Here is a 22,650-nt window from a genome sequence, read left to right as displayed (position 1 = left end):
AATAAGCAACCAGGAGTCCTTGTGGCACCTTAGAGACTAACAAATTTATGCCACAAGTACTCCTCATTCTTTTTGCTGATACAGACCAACACGGCTCCCACTCAGAGCACTGAGTAATGCTCTGTAGCCATTCCATCTGTAAACACGATGGGTATTGCCACATAAAAGAAGTGCATTACCCTGTTCTTTCTAGCTGATTTGAGCATTTGGCTATACCTGTAATCCTCACATGTACATTTGGATGGTTAATATCGGGGTCTCAGAGGCCACGCTGATCAGTACAAGGTCAGACTCTGAATAGACTTTCTCATCAGCTGATGTGCGAGAAAACTGGATTGCCCATTAAAATGCCACAGATAAATGGAAACCTCCAGTGAGATTCAGTACAGAATCTCTGGTTACGTGGAGTGCAAATCCAGGCTAGCGTTGTTAGTGAGCTAGTTAAGAAACCTTTCAGAACAAAGGATTTCGTTGCAAAGGATTACAGAACTATAACTACTTGAAAGGGGTTTCAATGACACTTCCATGGCTTTGATCTTTAATCATAGAGAGGCTGGTTTCTAGTCTAAAAACACTCATTTTTAACAAGATATTAACAGAACATCTGCTCGGTAATTTGCAGAACAGACTTTTCAAACAAACTCTGTGCTGCAGAGTCTCCTTCCTGACACATATAAGTGTAGTGACACATCAGGCTCATCTTGTCACTAAGCAGGGAAAATGTCAAAGAGCTGTATAGGGTTTTATCAGTGTGATTACCATTAAAGTCAACTAAAATCCCATGCAATTCTCCAACAATAATAGGTATAAAAATTGTACTAAACATGTACTGTGATTGGTGTGTCCCCCCAGCCAATGGGACAGTACTCTCAGGTGCAAAATCTTCAGCTAAGTCTACACTGCAAAAACAAACAACCTGTGGCAGTCTCAGAGCCCAGGTCTACAGCCTTGGGCTACGCTGCTAAAAATAGCAGTGTGGACGTTCCCGGTTGGGCTGGAATTCGGGCTCTGAAACCTGGTGAGGGGGTTGGATCTCAGAGCCCAGGCTCCAGCCTGAACAGAACATTTACACTGCTATTTTTAGCACCATTATGAGCCCAAGTCTCTAGACCCGGCTCTGAAGCTTACTGCTGCTGTTTGGGGGGTTTTATGCAGTGAGAGCTCTTGTTGCTGTAGAGGGTGCCTGAGGGTTTTGGTTGCTGGGGAGAGTAAAGCGTAAATCAGAATGACGCAGTGGAAGGAAGTAGCCAGACGCGACCAGAAGTCAGCCATGCTAGAATGATGCATTATGATGCCACACGGCGTTTCAGACAGGCCATGCTAGAATGATGCATTATGAAGTTAAAGTTCAAAAACTGAAAAGCACTGTTCAATTGTGTTCAGATACCTGTTTAGAATTGCAAGGGATCCACAAGAGGGGCCAGTTGCCCTCAGAGCATTTTATAGTGTCATAGGATAATGACATTGATTCCTTTGGAAAGTGCTTTGAGATTTAAAGTTGAAAAGGCGTTATATAAGAGCGAGGTATTATTATTATTACTACTGCTGTGTATCGCCTATTACGTCTTGTCATTTCTGGCCTCCAGAGAAGAGTATTCCAAGCTTTACTGTCTTCCTACATATCTCTTCTCCTCCAAAAAGAACCCAACCTCTCCCCCTGCAGGACAGCAGTGCTTTTAGGCAACAGAGACTGTATAACTGACCCTGTAGATCCCACTGCACTCAAGAGACATTCACCTTAGCTGCAAGGAAGGCTGTTCAGCTTTCAGAGTGCAGAGAACTCTAGCAGGCAAGGGACTTGAAACATTTCTGGAATAGATCGGCTCTGTCATAATCTCAAGATTTAATTGTGAGAAAGGGTTTCCAAGAGACTGTTAAGCACTTTTGAGCAGATAGTTAAAATAATGATACCCTTTAGAAGGGTTCTGCTGTCTGATAGTCAACTGTCTATTCAGAGGGCATACTGGAAGCTCCATGGAAGGGAATAAATAGCCATCATTAGAAGGCAATGGAGAAATCACTGTGTTAGTCTTTAATGCAGTGCCATAAAGTGCATAGCACTTTATGAAAGAACTAAATCAGAGCTTATATTGCAGCTTCTGTTGAGTGATGTCAGAGGAGTTACTTACCCAGGATCCTCACCGGGGAAACAGAGTGCAGAATGTGGCAATAAAGAGGCAGATGTCAATGGAGTTTCTCTGGATTTCTTCCAGTGAAATAGAGAAGACTCCGGCCATAAGTAGCTTGCAGTGAACTTACTACAGTTTCATGATGGTGTAAAAAGCAAAATCTGGCCCAACCTCATCATGCATAGTCAGAGAAGAGGGATTTTTTTCCCCTTTCATACCAGTTCAAATTCTCTCCATTTATTTCTATCATGAGAGGCATGTCACATATTTATAGTCATAAAAAAAATCACCGACAGCTTAAGAAAGCCTTCTAGCTACAAAAGCAAACAGTTAAACTGCAAGTACACAAAATATTAATCAGAAACAAGAGTAGTTCCAGATATACAGCTTAAAAGGCCCAGAGCGGGATTTTGCATGAGAATTAACTGAGGAAATGTTAGAGAAGTAGAAAACAAAGGGACCATGAAAAAATCCCCAGACATTTCAGAGTAATCCATCCATTTGAAGGAAATACAAGAGATCTGAAATGTGCAAATACAGCCAGTAGTGAGCTGAGCTTCCTGAATCTTCACACAATACCCAGGCTGCTATAATAACATGATTTTACTATGGATCCCATAAAGAGATATGTATTGCTAATGTATCTATCCTCTTGGATCTAGGTGTCTGGTTTTAAGGTTTTTGGTTTTTTTTAGTTGGTAACAATTTTATTTGACAAAGGATTGCTGATGCGTTTCACCAGTCACACTTATTTATTAATTAGCCCTTGAAGTAGGTGGCAGTTTGCTGAACAAACAACAGGTAAAGTCCCTTCACCAAAAAACTGCAATCTAAGAGCCTTATTTAAGGACCCAATTAACTTCACAAATCCATTAATTTAATCGGGGTTACAGTCGCATGAAGCAATCTGGTCAGGCAAGAAGCAACGTGCACCGGTCTGTTAGTAACCTGGATAAAACTAAGTCTCTGGCCATTTCCATCAAGCCGTCTCCAGCTTCAGATTACAAGGAGTTCAGTGTTAATCTGTCTGGATGGGAGATTGAGCGGGTGGCAACTAGCATATACTTGAGAGGTGGGATAGACCGTGTTGGAGGATGCTCCAAAGAGGTGGATACTCATACAGCAGCCCCTGCTGCCATGTTTTGGCCCCGCCAGGGTATGTGTACACAGCAGCTGGGAGCACGTCTCCATCCCAGCTCATAGTCATAGCATTTAAGGCCAGAAGGGACCACTAGATTATTTATAGTCTGATCTCCTGTATAACATAGGCTACGAAAACTACCTAAAAGGAAGAGAGACTTGTGCTAGCTTGGCTTGAGCTAGCATGCTAAAAATAGCAGAGTAGAGGTTGTGGCTTAGGGGGCAGCATGTGCTCTCAAGCCCGCCCAACACCCTGCATCTGAGATTGGGTGGCTAACCCGAGGATCCACCGGAGCTGCAATGTCCACACTGCTATTTTTAGCACGCTAGCTCAAGTGGAGCTAGCACGAGTCGGTCCACCCCGCTTGCTCCCAGCTCCAATGCAAACGTACCCTCAGTGACCTCTGTGGGACCTGTCCTGACATCAAGCTTGCTCCGAAGCGGTGGAGCTATGGAACCTCATACCAATTTTGTTGTATGGCAGTGAAAGATGGGCACTGAGGAAGGTTGAAGAGCGGTGGCTTGAGATTTTTATTCTGATCACCTTCATCAATGGCTCCACATTAAATGGCAGGACAAGATCAGAAATGAGAATATTCAAAGCTGAACCCACAACCACCTCCATCAGCACTGGTTTGGTTTTGGCAGCTTTCTTGGTACAGACACGTTGGAAGGCCAATGAATTACAAAGCATGTTGAATAAGGAATGCTGCTACACCGCCAGCAATCTGGTGCTCATCAAAACCTTCCGTGGCATGAACACATTAATTACCTGACTAGAGATTGATCCATGTGGCACTAAATCTGCAAGCAGGGTATATCCTTTCAGGATTTGCCATGATGAAGACAGTAGCACAGCACTTGGGGTTACTGTATCTCCACACAATACCTAGAGTGCCATAATACACCTGCTTTCACCAAGGATCCCATTAAATACATATATGCAATGTATCTATCGCCTTGGGTCTAGGTACCTGTCGACAGGCTAATTCATTTCACCAGTCACACAATCTAAAGCCTTGATCCTGCAAACAGTTATGCACATGCTTGACTTTATTAAGATGAGCAGAACCATTCAAGTCATCAGGATAACTTGTGCTTAACTTGAAGCAAGCATGTAAATGTTTACAGGATCAGAATTTAAGGGCATAATCCTGCATCCACTGAAGTCAATGGCAAAAATGTTTGGCTTTAAGAGGAACAGGAATTAAATTAAGACAACATGAGTGAGAAACATGAGAAGACAAAAGAAGGGCATAAGAGGGCGTAAAAGAAAGGTCAGATGGGGGAACAGAAGGTTTTGGGGCTGCCTAGGTTTGTAAAGGGCACTGGGTGGTTTATTGTGCGTTGTTTAACTCTATAGGTTTGCGGTTTATAAACAAAAGTTCTTCGAGATCTTGCAAAGGCAGAGAGAGTGGCAGAGGAATGACTGAAAGTGTTGTCAAGGTGCTGGAGGCTGTGACGGTGGGACCCTGTTGCTGCTGAGTGAGATTCCTCTGGGGGGAGTGGCCTTTATGGGCTGGAGCTGCTGCTACTCTCATCCCCCATGGGGCAAACTGGGATCTGAAGTCCCAGAAGGCTGGTCTGGTGGGAAGCAGAGGAGTTGGATTTAGCAGGCCCTGCTCTCTTGGGCCTGCTGTCTTCCTTGCTGCAGCTGAGTGAACTGAGTGTTCTGAGTGAACTGCAGCTGAGTGTTCCCCAGACATTGGCACCTGTAAAGTGTTGCCCCTGGAAGAGCCCTGAAGCCGATGCTGTCCGCGGTGGGAAGGGCATGCTTACCCCCCTTCCAAATCACACTTAATGTCCTGGGAAATGAACAATTTCCCAGGATATTGAGTGTGATTTGGAAGGGCGGCAGTGGGCATCCGCTGAGCTTTGGATGTTCTTGTCAGATGGCAGCAGTCATCAGTGGGAGAATTGTGCTATTTCCTAGTCAGTTAAAAGAAGTGCCTGCACCATGAGTCACTTACATAGCCTAATGCAGAGCCAAGTTGTCTCTGTACCATCATTGTTAGAGCCTTTATGTCTTCCCTAATTACTCCACATACCAGGTTCTTTGGAGATGATTCTCTAGTGGCCAGAATGGTTTCTTTTCATCCTTATCTATACTGACCGTGTGTAGTTTGTTGAAGTCCAGGTATTAACACGTGGGCCCCATTTGCTCTTGTGCTAGTTTGCACTTACTAAAAAAAGATACTCTTTATTTCACCAAGTTGGGTGAGCTCCACAGATGGTTCTCTGCAGGGTCAAGAAGGAGACCAGGGAGGAGAACAATGCCATGGAGATGACACTTCCATGCCATGCCAGTAGGCTTCTGCTTGGTGGCAGGAATAGCAGGGACCTTAGTAAGAAACTCTTGCTGTTTCAAAATAGAAAAGAAAAACAATTGTTGACTATAGATCACTTGATCCCTAAGCTCTGCTCCTCAATTTCAATCTGCTTTTTACAATTCTTGCTACTCAGCCTTTAATTCCGTATCCCTCTCAAACGGCTCTCTAATTAAGTAAGCTCTGAAAACGAAAAGTAGCAGCGCGTTTGCTCTCTGTCCCCTTAATCTGGGAGTCCTGCATGCACTGTTTTGGGAGCTAAATTGAGGATGTGGACATAGTGCGTATTTGTTGTTTGATGCTGTCATAAAAGCCCTGACTCTGCTACTCAAAATTGTCTTTGGGCACGTAGGTCAAATGTTTGCAGGCATGAAAACAAGTATGTGGCGCTTTACCAGGCTCAGAGAAGTGTGAGGGCAAATAAAAAGTGGTTTCAAGCACAATAGTTCTGTTACAGACATATGCTTTTCCTGATCCACAGCTTTAACAGCTCCCTGGTGTTGGGGAAACAAACCGTCGTTCCTAGTGGCTTGTGAAAATGGAAACATGAATTTAAAACAGTCGTTTATTATACTGAACTGCTGGTGCAATCCCACTTTTATTAATAATCAATATAGTCACTGATATATCACCTGCATTCAAAATGAATGCAGTTTATCCCACACAATGCATGGAAGAAATTAATTTAATTGCTTCGTTCATCCGTCGACCAAAAGGCAGATGGGAACATTCAGATAGAATTAAATATTATGCGGGATGCTTGCTAAAGCCTACAATTGTTATGGATACAAAACTGTTTTAGACACAAGTCTTCAAAACATTTTCCTTTAAGGCTTGCATTCTCCACGCTTGGCTTCTGCCGGGAAGGGAATTTTTTTCTATGCTCTTTAAACAACACCCTGTGACGGGGTCAAGACTCCCGCTACTTGTTCCGGGAATTAGCTCTGTCTGCTGCAGGGCATCCTCAGCATGGGGTGTCTTGCCCGTTGTCTGTTCTGCTGCCCTAGGATCTGCGTTGCTCCCTGCTCGGTGGCGTCTGCTTCAGGACACTGCCCTCCGGCAGTGCCCACTACTCCAGACTCACCCCCTTCTGGGGCGGGAGAAGGGGGGGATGATTAACAGCAGTCTTTGGGACTCGCACCTGCCTCAGTGGCCAACCACAACCCAAAGTCTAGCCCCTTAGCTCAGGGGCAAGTTGCAGTCTGTATTGGCCCCCGTCTTCCATGGCCAGGTGCAATATAAGGGGGAGGACCCAGGTCCGCCTGCTACTCTGGGTCCCGACCCAGGAACCCTCTAGCGGCAGCCTCTTTCTGCTCTCCTTCGTTCCCCTCTTGTCCGCCTAGTCTTCCCTGGGCCACTTCCACTTCGGATCCGTGCACCTTCTAGGCCCTTTGTAGCAGGGTCTGCAGCCTGGCAGGTAACGGGGCTGGAGCTCTCTCCTGCTCCCCGGAGCCTGCCCAGCACTGCTCTGTCCAAGGTGCTTGCTCCCTAGCTCAGGAGCCAGTCCTCTTCCCTTGCTAGTCAGGGAGAGACTCCCTTCTTCTCTGCTAGGCAGCCTTTATATAGGGCCTCGCCCGGCCCTCATTGGCTGCCTTTTCCTTCCCCTGATTTGCCCTCCACAGGCCTTTATTGATTGGCTGCCGGTCTGTGCAGCCTCAAAAGGCCTGTTCCAGCCCTTTTCTCAGGGGGTGAGGTGACCACCACACACCACTTCAGTTATTTTGAGTTCAAAGAAGCTGGGGGGAAAATCCCATTAAAAATATAAGTAAGGATGGCATGGTATGGTATTGCCACCCTTACTTCTGCGCTGCTGCTGTCGGGCAGCCCCCCAGCTCTGAAGGCAGCGCCAAAGTAAGGGTGGCAATACCATGACCCGCTAAAATAACTTTGTGACACCCTCCACCCCCACAACTCCCTTTTCTATCATGACACCCAATTTGAGAAACGCTGGTCACCCCCGTGAAATCTGTATTCACTGTATAGTATATGGTAAAAGCACACAAAAGAGCAGATTTCACAGTCTGTGACGTGTTTTTCATGGTCGTGAATTTGGTAGGGCCCCCACAATGACCATATGTGTCTATGTATGCAGCTGCCGATTTGTTACCATGTGCTTAGACTAATGCCGAGATTTTCTTAACTATGTTGTGCTTCTGAGAGCTAAAGTATTTTATTATGTGATGATCTGATTCCCATAACAAATTACCCCAGCCATTTCTTTCATGCTACCTGAAATGAAAAACAGTTTCACCAGCAAGAGCATGAGGATAAATTAGATTTCAAATACTGAGAACTGACGAAATCAGTATTCTACTCTTAAACTCACTAACAAGATAACTCTGAGCGCTATGAATCTGATCTTATTCAGCATTGTGGGGATTCATCTTTCTTTTTACCCAATACACTCCATGTGAACTACAATCCTCCTGGTAACTTGTGCTGGGGTTTTTCATGTGATCCTGTTATTTTTGTTCTTGGTGGAAGCAGAAGTTCATTAGATCATGCTGGAAGTATGCAGAGGTCTAGAGAGGTTGGTCAGAATAAGTTTGAAACCACAGTTTCTGCTTCTATGCTTGGTAATTCTGTCTGACCCAAGTTGGGTTTTTTTTTAGTATTGACCTCTTAGCATGTGCTCCATTTTAGTAAGTTTAAAATTAATTTGGGGCTTACGTAACATAAAAATTATAAACTGTATAAATCACAGCATTTATTTTCTTTCCTCAATGCTTTTCCCTTACTTTAAGCTGAATGACTCAGGTTAGCTTTCACTCCCGTGCTCCCAGGCAGTCCTGCTCAGACCTCTCCCTGCTCCATGCCCCTTTTCAAACAGTGGTTTTAACCAAGAACCCTGAAGACTTTTATTTTCCAGCTGAGAGGCAGTTTGGGTACAAGGGATTGCGCTCTAGGCTAAAGATCATGTGCTCACAATTCCTGTGCTGGCACGAACTTGGTGTGTGGCCATGGGAGATCAACGCTGCTGCAATCGATGCAGCAGGTGTTGATTTAGCAAGTCTAGTGAAGACCCGCTAAATCGACAGCAGAGCGCTCTCCGGTTGACTCCCGTGCTCCAGCTCCCCAGGAGAGTAAGGGAAGTCAACCGGAGAGTGTTTCCCATCGACGCAGCACAGTGAAGACACCAGGGTAAGTCGACCTAAGCTACATCGACTCCAGCTACGTTATTCACATAGCACAAGAATAAACAGCTGAAGAAGAGTCAGCTGAAGAATCTGAGTTGCATTACTGAAGGGCTATGTACGCTAAGTGTTGCAAGAAATCACACAACAGAATCCAGATCACCGCATGTCCTGTGTCATGTAGTTAGTCTGGGATCCCTCTGTGGCTTGAGCGCTGATGAAGCTGTGGATATAGACAAATAAATGAAGTTTTTTGGGCCAATCCCAATGAAGTTTAGAAATTCTTGATAAATAAAAGCCATTAATAAGCAACCTTTTATTACCAAAAATGAATAACGAACAGGTGAATCTATTTTATTCACACATATTAGATACTAGATTTCCTAGAGGAAGGATGAATTAACAGAAGTCTTTTTTTAAAGGCTCATGAAGCAAGAACCCAGGGAGCAAATCTGAGAATACTATTGATAATCCATGTTACACCTTGAATCATACAGAGATGTATGTCAACATGAGAAGTCAGGATCTCCAGAATTGACCTAGATGGATAAAAGTCATAGAAACCACACGCAGAAACTATAAACCTGCCCTGCAAAAATTATAGTTTGTATGATTTTTCAGATACCTGGCTCTGTGACAAAATATATTAAAGAGACAGTTTCAAGGAGATCAAGTAATTATGCTAGGTGTCCTTTTCATTTATGTCTGCAAGAGCAAGACTTCCACGAATATCATAAAATGTGATAAGAGATGTGCCAAAATTGGAAACCTTTTCTACACTCCTGTGTATTTCACAGGAGTGTAGATGCAAATTCCTCAGATCCAACTCTGCCTCCATTCCAAATCAGATTCTAAATTGAAAAAGGCCTATTTCCCAGGTTGGTTATAGCCAAAATCCTACAAGTCAATTTCACCATGTTTTGAGTTAAAATCGCAGAAATCTCACAAGATTTTAGTACCCTTAAGTCCAAAACTCAACCTTAGTCTTAATTTGGGTTTGAACCTAGACCAAATGTAATGGAGATCTGAACACCGTTGCCTCACTCATACGTCAAATTGATGCTGTTTAGTTCTAGGAATTATTTTGGTGAAATTCTATGGCCTGTGTAATATAAGAGGTCAGACTAGATGATCACATTGGACCCTTCTGGCCTTGGAATCTGGAAATCTAGGAGCAATACAAATAGCGGCTCAGAATGATAAACCTCTCAGGGATGTACAATGATTTCTATTTCATATGTCATTCTTGGGTGTCTCCCCAATACACTAATTCCATTATCCACAGTAAGGTGTATCACTGTAGGTATTGATGTGGTCCTACAACATGAAATATTTTATTATTTGTGGCCAAATTAAGTTGAAAACCTTGCATTCTGTACATCGTATTGCTGTTTGTAGAAATGTGTTGATTCCTGTTTCTTAATTAAACTTACTAATATTGTGATGTGTCCCAGTTCAATAAGCCTTGCGTTAGGAAAGGATTTTAATGTATGCTAATAATCTCCATATGTGGAGTTCATCACTAAGAGTTAAGAGTAACTGTAACAAATATTAACACCTACATCTCTGAAGATTCCTATAAAACAAGGATCTTAAGAAATGACTGCTTGATACAGCTTGACACTGACGGTCTTGCCAGCTATTGACTTAATTCTGGAGAGTCTCTACTTGTTATTGGAAAAAATCCTTGAGAAGTTTGTGGCAAGAAAACTCCAGTGGTTTCTGAATTGCCTTGACACCAATCAGTCAGATTTTAGACTTAGATATGGACCAGGCACTTGTTGCATTAGTCAGTGATCTCCTCCTCATGATCATAGAATAGTAGGCCTGGAAGAGACCTCGAGAGCTTATCTAGTCCAGTCCCTTGTGCTCATGGCAGGACTAAGTATTATCTAGTAGTATCTATGATGGATGGATATAAAGTGTCCATGCTGCTGCTTTTGTATGTGCTGGGTTGCCTTTCATAGTACTGACCACATGGTTTAGTTGACATACCTGAGACCCGCCCCTAGAAGGACTGGATGGAGGGTTTTTTTGAGCGTGAGAGAGCCCAATGGGTAGCGTTGGCCAGCTGCTCTTCTGCTGTAGGGTTCCCTTATGCGGGTTACCACCGTGGTTTATTTCATCATATCCACTGTGTAGAAGTATGAGGCTTAATGAGGAGATGTGGACTGTGATAACACACCCATGTCTACAGCTTTGTTGCTTTGATCTTGGTAGGTAGAGTTGAACAAATGGTCCAGAGGTTGTCTGAGACTGTGAACTGAATGAGGGCTAGATATAGAGAAGATAAAGGGAATGTTGGTAGGCTGGAGCAACCAATAGAATTGATAAACCAAGTAGAGTGAGGGAATCTGCCACATGCGGCACAGATTTTGTAATTTAGCAGTTTCATGCGATGTTGGTCTGCTCCTGGATAACTAGCTGTGGCTAAGAGCACTTTTGACACATGGTGAAACATGACTGTCCTTTTTCTCTAGGATGTGGTCCTTGATGCAAATATCCCTGCCTTTGGTCTCCTCCAGAGTAGAATATTGTAATGCATTCTGCACCATGCTGCGCATTGAGACCATTCTGAAATGAAAACTAGCGCAGAATGCATCATCTCAGTTGTTCAGTCGCGTGTCAGGCAGAGAGCATACCATAATAGTGCTCTGTAATCTTCACTGGCTGTCAGTAAATTTCCAGGGGCGTTTCAATGTGTTAGTTTGTAACTTACTGCTATTATATTTTTTATTAATTTATCTCAGGTATTGCCCACACTCTTCTAGGTGATCTCAGAGAAAAGTCCCTTAAAGACAGAGAGAGGGTAGGGAGAAGGGGCACAAGAAAAAGAAGAGGAGACATTGCATAAGAGAAGAGTGATCAAAGTGGTAACTGCCCATGTCATGGCAAAATAAGACTGATGCAAATACGTATTTGAAATCTGGGATACATAATTTATTCCTCAGACTTGTCAGCAGCAGTTAGGGTGACCAGCTGTCCTTATTTTATTGGTACTGTCCCAATATTAGGGGCTTTGTCTTCTATAGGACCCTATTACCACCACCTCCATCCCGATTTTTCACACTTGCTGTCTGGTCACCCTAGTAGCCATCAGTAATATGGATTGGGGGTGGGCAAGATGGCTGTCGTGAGGCCAGAGCAGATGGTTACCGCAATCAAAATGGGAGATGAGGGCCAGAGCAAGCGTTCTAGCAGCAGAGATAGAAAGAAGAGGGCTGATCTTAGACACTAAGGAGGAAAAAGCTACAAGATTTGGACACTGCTTGTATGTAGGGAGAGGAAGGAGTTAGAGATGGATTCAAGCTGGGAAGTGGTGGATTTGAGTAACAGGGAGGATGATGGTGTTGTCAATAACAACAAAGAAGTGGGGGAGTGGCCGGGGTTTAGGAGTGAAGATAAGGAGGTCAGTTTGGGTCATGGGAAGCTTACATGGATGGCAAGACATCCAAGAGGAAGAGTCAGAGAGACAGACCGAGATGTGGGATATGCTGGAGGCAAATTGAGGGCAGAGAGGTAGATTTGTGAGAGGTTGCCATAGCGCTGGTAACTGAAACCAAGTAAGCAGATGAGGTCACCCGAAGAAGAGGTGACCTAGTGGACAGAGCATTGTGCTGGGACTCAGGCTTCTATTGCCGGCTCTACTGCTGGTGACTTTGAGCATGCCACTTAGGCACCTAAAGACCAGTCTAAAGAGACTTAGGCACCTAAAGGCCAGTTTTCAGCCTACCTTTAGCCTAGTGGTTAGCTTACTCACCTAGGATGTGGAAGACCCTGGTTCACTTCCCCCTCTGCCTGATGAGAGGAAGGGATTTGAATAGGGACATTCTGATGTGGCTCAGTCTCTCCTGTTGAAGCCGTTCCATTTTGGATAAATAAGGAAATATGCACTGGGCCCGAGAGAGATTGAGAATGCCTCTGTAGTCCGTTAGTTGGGGCATTTCTTGTTCATCTCCCTTCTCCTCATCAAATAGAGGGGACAGTGGAACAGGGATCTCCCATACCCCAGGTGAGTCCCCTAACCACTGGGCTAAAGGTTATAAGAGAGGCCTTCTCCTCCCCTCAGCTGTATTCTTGCAAGAGAAATGGCTGAGGCTCCTGATTCTAGGAAAGGTTTCCCAGCCATGAATCACAAAGGGAGCTAGGCACTGACCTATCTGAGAGGGGCAGGGTTAAGGATACACCCTTCTCCCCAGCATCTCACACTGGTTAGTTTAGGCAGCTCCTTGCCTACTGTGCTAGCATTTGTGGATTTCATTTTCCGGCACCTGTCTCTCCCCCCATGCATTGTATATGGAGCCGAGGCACCTAAACCAGGGTTTGTGGATTCCAATGATTTTCCCAAGATGCCTTTCCTGGATCTGAGCTTTAATTTCTTTGTGCTTCAGTTTCCCCATCTGTAAAATGGGGTAACGATACTGACCTCCTGTGTAAAGCGCTTTGAGATCTGTTGATGAACAGTGCCATATAAGAGCTAGGTATTATTATTATTTATTACTAACAGAAGTAAAATTAAGCACATGCATGTTTGCAGGATTTTGGTGCCTATGAGTGTCATAACAAAACAAAATGTAAAAATGGTTGTATTTGCCTTCAGCTTTGCAGTGGATGCATGATAATTAATAGGTGTCTGATCATTATTAGGTGTATCATAGGTATAGCCCTAAACCTACAAACTGAAAATAAGCCCCCAGTCATGTAAAAATAACAAATGGAGGTGAGTTTGTAAGTTTTTCCTCTCCTGCTTGTAGTGTCCCCGTGCTGTAGGTTATTGTTCCCATCAGAAATTATTTAAGACCATTTCTGTTTTGTTTTTGTTCCAGTTACAAGGTGAACTTGATCAGGAATATCAAGACAAATTCAAAAGGCTCCCTCTAGAAATTCTGGAGTTTGTACAGGATGCCATGAAAGGGAAAATCAGTGAAGACGGAGACCACAGTTCTGCCACTTCCTCCCTGACATCTGACAGTGGAAAACTGAACCATAACCCTCTGCAAAATGAAGAGGAAACGGAAGAAAATAATCCAGATAAAGTGTTCGATACCCCTTTTTAACTACCCAGGGCAGCCCACAAGCAACAGTTATTGTGCCAGGGCATGCCACTCCCATGCTGCCCATTCTCTGGTTTCCTGTTGTGAGCTGCCATTGAAAAGCTTCTGAATGCAGGAGGCATCTGTATTGAAGTTCACATTTTAAAAAGAAACATTTTATAAAGAGATTGTGCAAAGGTCTTCACTCTCATGCTTCGTTTTTTTTATTATACTAAAGCTTAGTGCAGTGAGAGTAGGGAATGAATGTGTTAATACTCCCCCCTCCCCCAATTTACAATGGGTAATTTTCAGGCCTTATGCACTTTTAAGATAGTTTAATGAAGACCAGAGTATTGTACACAGGCAAATGTGCACAGATTTCCTTTTAAAGTGCCAATGCAAAGCGTCCCAAACTAATACTGACCTTACGGAATTGTATGACAATACTTAATCATTTTTGTTTCCTGCTTTCTAACTGCACCTTGACAGCTGTGTCATCATGTTACATTTGCACTGAAACATTTGATCCTTTTTCGCTTTGCAAGCACTGGTGGCTTGCTGTCTTGATATTATGTTTATCATGTGGAGAGAAATATATTTGCTGCTGAAAAAAATCCTTTGTTGGAACTGTGGTGATTAGAGTAAGTTTAAAACCAAGAGTTGGACTTAGTCTGCTTAGAGAAAGAGAGTGTTTGTATGTTGTACACTTGTGTGAGTGCATATATGTTTGAGCATATAGATACACACACACACACACACATATACACACACAGCATGTATGTATTTGCAGTCGGTCTGCTCTCATGGCAAAATGAAAAGTTTCAGGGATACGTGAATAGAAAACCTTTATAGATTGTAACCTCTGGGTTACAGTGATATTAAACAAACATTAAATCATAAGATTCTTTTCGTGTTGTTGGTGTTGTAAATTGAAGTACATTTAGCAAATAAATTTGATATATATTTTGCAGACTTGAAAGTATTGATTTTAAGTGTCATATTTTAAGCTTACTGAATTTGATAGGGTTATAAAAATGTTTAAAACTACAGGATTTGAACATTTAGGAACATCTTCCATCATTTTTAATTCTGCAGTTCAGTTTTACTAACGTCTGAAGTTTAAAAGCAAATTTAAAAACCCCACCCCTGTTATTTCAAATATCTGTTAATCCATATATCCATACTTTAACATAAGAACAGTCCAAGCTTATGTACAGTATGATATGCATGAGAGAAATAAACCACATATTTTCAGAAATCTATATAAAAATAATTAGTAAGACTTTCTGAAAATCAGGATATTTGAGAAGGGAAAGAAAAATATTATTCTCTGGCATCCCCTGTTAAAGAGGATATAGGGTATGATAATATATATGGCCTGATTCTCATTTACACTAAGGCCACTTTATACTGCTCTCGTCATGTAAAGGAGTTTTAAAGTGAGCATAAATATAATTTACTTGTACTTTAAGGCCCCTTTATAGTACCAGAGCAGTGGGGCCCTTAGTGTAAATGAGAAACAAGCTCAGAATGTGTAGATTTTCATACTTAGGCCGACGTCCTGCAAACACTCACATGCGTAACTTTATACACATGAATAATCCCATTGGATTCAGTGAAACTACTCTGTGGATAATAATGCTCGCATACATGTTTGCAGGATTTGGGCCTTAATTTGTATTTTTAAATAAATAAATTTAAATGGTCTAATAGTAGCATAGCAAAGCATTTTAATAAATAATAGCAATTAAGTTACTTTACTTGCTTTCCCTCAGGATTTTAATATTTTAAGTAACTTATTTTATTTAAATTTAAGCAATAAATACCGATCAAGCTTAAGTTTTGAGTTAAATCCTATATGTGTATATATATTATAAGTTCAAATCTTAGAAAACAAACAGTATTTTGATGGGTTTTTTTTAAACTTAGAGCAGGCAAAAAGAAAAATTGCACATTCTTTGGAGATCATATTTTGGATTAAACTATTCTGGTTGATGATGATTACACTAACTGAATGACCATAAAACTCAAAAGTCTGACTTTCAGCTTGATTTTAGAAAAATCAGTCTACTTTTGCACTTTGAAGATTGGCATTAATCATTCGATAAAAATCTAGAATGGTAAATTTAATGCTGCATTTTATAAACTAAAAATTACATAGGTTGTTGAAATTATAGGAAGGATATACTAATAGCAGTGTTCACAACCCTATTGAAGACTATTGCATTATAGTAATCATTGCCTTAGGGTAAAAATCATGACTCCACTGAAGTTTATGGTAACACTTCCAGGGACTTCAGGGTAGCCAGGGGCTTCACCATTAGTCTTCAAATAGACTTGGGCAAATACAAATTAGCCTTTTATTTATATTTTAAAAAGTGTATGGTTGGACTAAATATATGATCAGTTGTAGTCATTTTACAGTATGTTTGTATTTGACCATTTACTGTACTCCCATTTTTTATATCTGTACAGTGCTAATTTTTGCAGTTGTAGGGTAGTGTGTAATACTGTACACCTTGCATTGTTCAGATTATTACAGTGATACAGATATCATTTAATATTAATATTACTTGAACTAAATAAGATAACGAAAAAAGGGTCTTTATGATGTGCAAGTCTTGTGCCTTTTATGTATTTGCCTTGTTATGTGTTGAATGTGTGGAAATGCTGTACTGTGGACCTTTCTGTTGTATAGAATAGAACTCTCTATATTAAACTAGATTGTACACTTCAAATATCTTAACACTACTGAGAATAGATTGACTTGGGCAGTATAAGCAGAATTTTAAAAGTTCTAATGAAATGCCGGACATTTTGGATTTAACATGTTCATAATTATGTTAATTAATGCTCATGTATTAATTATTATTATTATGTATTCATTAAAAGATAACTAAAGGGACATTGCTTGCCTTTCTTTCAAATCAGTGTTGCTCTTGTACATTGTATTAATAGTGTCTGTGATTGATTGGATTTTGGTGATTTGCTTTGAAAAAAAATAAGAGAAATATTTCGGTTAACATGTACATATTTTCGTTTCTCAATCTAATTGTTTCAGATGCATAATTCACATTTTTGTAAGAATTCTATGCAATTTTGTGGCATGGTGTTTCTTCCATTTGTAATTTTATGTGCTTTCATCACAGATCCAAAGGACAAATAAAAATTTTCTTAACACAAAACTGTTGCTATGTTTGTTTTATTATTGGCTCAAAGCATTTACTTCCAACTACCAAGTCCTTTGGTGACTAGACGGGTAATGGCATGCCTTCTGTGCTGCGTTCAGAGCTGAGTGGCTAGAGAGTGGCGGCTGCTGACTGAGGGCCCAGCTCTGCAGGCAGCAGTGCAGAAGTAAGGGTGGCAACGCCCTACCGTGCCATCCTCACTTCAGCTCTACTGCTGGCAGCAGCTCTTCCTTCCGAGCTGGGCTCCTGGCCAGCAGCCGCCGCTCTCCAGCTGCCCAGCTCTGCAGGCAGCACCCCGCCAGCAGCAGCGCAGAAGTAAGGGTGCCAATACCATACCACGCCACTCTTTTGAAGTCAAGACCGTGGCCAGGAATCCAGCCAAGTGAGTGGGTCCTTCCTGATGGGAAGACTCAAGCTGTTAATTATTGGCCTGCCCCTAAAGAACCTACCCATCAGTTGGAATCCAGAATACTTTGGCTCTGAAACCAAGAGTAACAGCTGGAGCTGGAGCTTTCTAGTTTTTATCAGCTATACTTAGGGCTTCCAGCAGTGACTTAATCGTAACAGAGGACAGCTGAATGGGCCTGCTTTCCTGTGAGGGACTGAAGGGCTCGCCTGAAGAGAAAACTATTATAATAGAGGTTGAGAGTAGAACTCTGAGCCTCTCTCCCAGACCTTTACCCACTGGGCTGAGATCCTCTCCTGCTTACCACAGTAGGATTCACGGGATTCTGAGCAAGGGGCACCTGATTGTGCCTTGGAGTGCACCCTAAGACTTTATTTTTCCTCCTTTGGGAGCAATTTACTCTGCTTACGTTAGGGAGATGAATACTTACCTGCTGGAAGAGAAGGAGATGTAGCCAGCAGCAGCCACTTGTAAAATGGCCACTTTAGGGCTGCAGCTGCTTGTCTCTGCCAAATTTAAAGGGCCAGCCCTCAGAAAGTCATTTTTTTTTTGTGGAGGGGGAGTTCCTATAACAAGACCAGCCTACAGTAGGAAACATTAGTAAGAGACAGGTAGTTATCAAAAGCAGTGCACCTGGGAAATGTCTGTTTCTGTGCTGTTGTCACTATACCATATCCCCATGTTTGGTAGTTATTCTATCTGGGCATCTCTTTCATCTTCTGGAACCAATTCACAGATCATAAAAGATTTCAGGGATCTTGGAAGAGAGCTGAAGAAAAATAAAGACCACGTCATCTTCTTGGAGATCCTACCAGTCCCACAAGAGAAAGGAAAAATCAGAAAATACTAGAGTTGAAAAATTGGCTGTGTGACTGTGACACTGAAGACTTTGTGGAATACTGGGCCATGTTTCAGCGGGAGAGGACACTGAACAAACAGGACTGCTTGCATCTCACGGTGGGTGAGGGTGGGGGTACTCTTTTCTGTTGGAGATAGCTGGAGCAGGTGAGAGGGTGTTAAGAAGGCAAGGGTGTGGCATAAACTCTGCATGTTGTCAACCAATTGAACCGATGTGGTACAGAATGTGAAAAGAAGACATTTTAATTGCTTGTATACCAATGTTCGGAGGCTGGGTAACACACACAAGAAGAACTGGAAGCTGATTGATGAGAAGTAATTTGATACACATGTTATCACTGAAACCTTGTGGGTGATTCACAAGGTTGGAATGTTCAGGTATAACCTGTTAAGGAAGGACTGAGTGGGTAAGAGAGGTCGTGGGCAGCATTCTATATCAAAGACATTGTTGCCTTTTTTAGAGTGATTGAGAACTTGAGACTCACAGGAACCTGAATGCATATGGCTACAAAGCTCAGGAGGTATTACAGGTATGGATCTGTTGGAGATAATCAAACCGTGATCGTTCCCCTCTATTCGACATTGGTGAGGCCTCATCTGGAGTACTGTGTCCAGTTTTGGGCCCCACACTACAAGAAGGATGTGGAAAAATTGGAAAACGTCCAGTGGAGGGCAACAAAAATGATTAGGGGACTGGAACACATGACTTATGAGGAGAGGCTGGGGGAACTGGGATTGTTTCGTCTGCAGAAGAGAAGAATGAGGGGGGATTTGATAGCTGCTTTCAACTACCTGAAAGGGGGTTCCAAAGAGGATGGATCTAGACTGTTCTCAGTGGTAGCAGATGACAGAACAAGGAGCAATGGTCTCAAGTTGCAGTGGGGGAGGTTTAGGTTGGATATTAGGAAAAAACTTTTTCACTAGGAGGGTGGTGCAACACTGGAATGCGTTACCTAGGGAGTTAGTGGAATCTCCTTCCTTAGATATTTTTAAGGTCAGGCTTGACAAAGCCCTGGCTGGGATGATTTAGTTGGGGTTGGTCCTGCTTTGAGCAGGGGGGTTGGACTAGATGACCTCCTGAGGTCCCTTCCAACCCTGATATTCTGTGATTCAGAGAAGAGGCTGAATTACTCATTAAGCACTTGTCTTTAAAATGTGGATAGAGAAATTGTAGTGTTGGAGGCTTCAATTTGGGAACTATACATTGGAAGTCACATGCTGCCAGTGTCAAAACATCACTAGCCTTATAGATTATTTTTCTAACAAAAAGGCTTGCACTCAACATGAGGTAACTCTGTTTTGGGTTATTATTATAGACAGATAAAGCTGTATTAATCACTGGACTAGGAGTTGGTGGCTGTGGCTGCAGCTCTGATCATGACCTGATTTCCTAAAAGTGAGAAATTATGGGCAAAATTGAGAGGAGAAATTTAGACAACAATATATGATTAAATAGTGAGAGCGCTTTACGACCTGTTTGTTAGATGGCCAAAATAAATCACTAGTCCCCAGTCAAAAAACAAAATTAGCCTTAACTAAAGCACCTGCTAGTTCAGAGTTGAAGTGCAAGCAGCAAGTAAAATAAAGAAGCAATATCGAACAAATAGAAAAAAGGGAAATAGCAATCACTATAAAACTAGAAGTTATAGAGAGTAGAAAATTGATAAGGGACTCTAAAGACATCAGAGTAAAAAAATCCATAGCTGGGTGGGCCAGTGACAATAAGGAGTCTAAGTATATTAGTGTGATGGGGTGGACTAGTTCCAGAGGTCCCCTCCTGGAGGCCTCAGGGCCCTGTCTCACCCTACCCCAGAGGAGCAGATGAGAAGTCCTCCAAGCAGCCTAGAGTGGCTGCAGGGGAAGCAACCAACCAGAGGGGCTGAGGTGTGGCCAGTCAGGGGCCGGAAAGGCCATATAAAAATAAGCAGCAGAGGCAGAGTAGTCAGTTGCTGCCTGGAGCTGGAAGAGAGAGGAGTGGGTTCCTGGCTGGCTGGAAGAGCAGCAGGACCATGGATCACTCAGTATGGGCAGGACTGAGCCCAGGGAGGGCTACTAAAGCCTGGGGGAGCTAAGAAGGATCTCCTGCCTGGATGTGGGAATCTAGCAAGGACTGACCTCAGAACCTAGCCAGGCCAAGCAAGGGTACTGTGATGGGCCCTGTTGGATAGAGGGCAGTGTCTCCTGGGAGGAAGCCTTGGTGGAAGGTAAAGACTATATACCCTGGAAGGAGTTTTTGTTCTGTTCCATCTACAGTATATGTGACTTGGCCAGAAGGCTGAGTCACTGAAGACCCCTGAAGAAACCAGCAGCCAGGAGGGGTGCTCGTGATAGGTGTGTGCTGACCCTGTTACAGTTAGGAATAAAAGAAATCTTAGCAATAGTATAAACCCATTACTAGCTGTAGATGATAAAATTGTACTGATGATGCAGAAAAGGGAGAAATGTTCAATATTTCCATTCTGTATTTGGAAAGAAGCAGGGTGATAACTTGCCCCCAAGAGTCCTGAAAGAGCTGGATGAGATGGTCTCTAGCCATTGATAGATTTTAATAAATCTTGGAATTCCATGGAAATTACAGAAGGCAGGAAGAGTGCTAATCTTGTGCCAATCTTCAAAAAGGGCATGTGGGTTGATCAGGGTAACTATAGACCAGCCAGTCTGACATGAATCCTGAGCAAAATAATTGAAATGCTGATATGGAACTCAATGAATTAATAGAAACTTAACCCATATTTTCAATATGCCTATCCTTTATCAAATGTGGTTTTACTTTTTTGAGATTTTTCAAGAGTGGGCAAGGAAGGTTTGGTGAATGTGCGAAGTCTCTGTAATATTATTATGAACTATCTGTATACCTCTGTACCTATTCACTTTGTATTGGTAAACTTTCACAGGGCTGTGGAGTCTCAATGTTCTCCCTGGGACAAGGTAGATGTTTGAGACATAGAACCACTAGGCCTGTCTGGACTGGACTTAGTGGATCATGACCACTTGAGGGGAGCAGAGAGGAATCCTATTTCCTTTCCCATCCCTGCAACAGCTCTCGCTGGCTCAGGGAGTCAAGATGGCCATCAAGTTGTGGTGAGAAGTATCTCTGTCATCAAGCCATAGCCTGTTAGGTTCATTGCCATAGATCAGAGCTACAGACAGAGCACCCAGGCTAAGAAGGCTCTCCTCTTCCAGGAGGCCTGGCTATAAACTGTCAATGATTTGACAATCAGAGGCTGTCAATGATTTGTATAAGAGCATGTGACATCAATGGGATACTTCTTTTGAGCCCAGTGCTGTTGACTACTCAAGCCTGCTTCCCTGTCTTGTGGGGAAGGGCCAGACCTGTTCTTTCTAGGAAGAGACATTTACAGATAGGAAAAGCTTCATTTACTGTTTGGAAAAAATGCAAAGTCCTGCTTTTCTTCTAATACTCTACACCATGGCCCAAAATGCCCCCTCTGTCTTTAAGGGGGGCTTTTGTCCTTGAAATTCTTCCTCCCCATGATTGTTAGATATATTCCCCTACCAATGGCAGTGCTATTAGAGCTCCCTACAGCCATTCTTCTGTGTGGCATGGCAGGGAAGAAACGTACAGAAATCTGTGGAAATTGGCTGTGGGGGACATGTGGAATAGAACGGATACTATTGGGACTGGGTGGTCAGACCTAGTGGTCAGAGTCAGGAGCTGAGCCAGGGTTTGGAGTCAGAGGTAAGGGGCAGGGATTAAGAGCCAGACAGGAAAGCAGGAACCAGGTGCAAGTCATGGAAGCAGGGATCAGGAATTAGTTGAGAAGGCAGGATCTGATGGAAAAGCCAACCAGAAACTCACTCAATTACACAAATGCCTCCCTGAATATCCCAGCCAGCCCAGTCGGTGGGACTCGGTGCCCCCCCCAGGCAGGAGAACTATGGGCAGGGCCTCAGGGTGGCCTAGGGTTCCATTAACCACTTCACCCAGTAGCTACTAGTATGCTACTGGATCGTGGCTGGGAGGCAAAGGTTGCCTGCAGACTGATAGACCTGAGTTCAAGACCCCTGGATCCTTCAATACAATGAATGGGTTTTTTCCTACAACCTCCCTCCCCTTTGCATAGCCAGCTCTTCTCCCTTCTCCGCCCTCCACCACCTTCCCAGAACCTCTCTGTGGAAATGGGGAGGGAGGATGGACATCTCAAAGAAACAAAGTGGTGGAGCCGCAGAAGAATCACTCTAATTGGCATGGCCATTCTCCCTATACCAGCCAAATTTGTATGAAAGAAGGGAATATTCGTCAGTGCTGCTTAAAGCAGCGTGACGTCCTCTTCCATGCTCTGCAACAACCAATATGGTTTGCAAAGGGCAGATGTGTCATGGCACATCTGGGCTATGTTGCCAATGCCCTGGAGAGGCTGAAAGGAGTGCAGGTGGCTGAGCTCCAAGTGGGACCCCCCTGCCATGCAGGTTC

General features: G+C 43.1%; 1 protein-coding gene across 3 annotated transcripts in view; it reads left to right on the top strand.

Annotated features, from left to right (window-relative positions):
* PLCB1 (phospholipase C beta 1) overlaps positions 1 to 16,859 on the top strand; it is a 675,122-nt gene extending 658,263 nt beyond the window's left edge. For 2 of the 3 annotated variants that reach the window (XM_084624013.1, XM_084624012.1), the window contains one exon: positions 13,557 to 13,654. Coding sequence is in view for 1 of the 3 variants with exons in the window: in XM_084624014.1 (XP_084480140.1) it covers positions 13,557 to 13,787 (231 nt within the window). In the remaining 2 variants the exon portion in view is untranslated. Of the gene's footprint in view, positions 1 to 13,556 lie in introns of all 3 variants that reach the window. The other variant, XM_084624014.1, reaches the window with a different exon arrangement.
* The last annotated feature ends 5,791 nt before the right edge of the window (positions 16,860 to 22,650 follow it).

This window comes from Lepidochelys olivacea, assembly GCF_965140295.1.
Source record: "Lepidochelys olivacea isolate rLepOli2 genome assembly, chromosome: 3".
In the NCBI taxonomy this organism is placed as follows: Eukaryota; Metazoa; Chordata; order Testudines; family Cheloniidae; genus Lepidochelys; species Lepidochelys olivacea.
The sequence above is the reverse complement of the archived record's forward strand: the minus strand, read 5'-3'. Positions and strand labels throughout refer to the sequence as shown.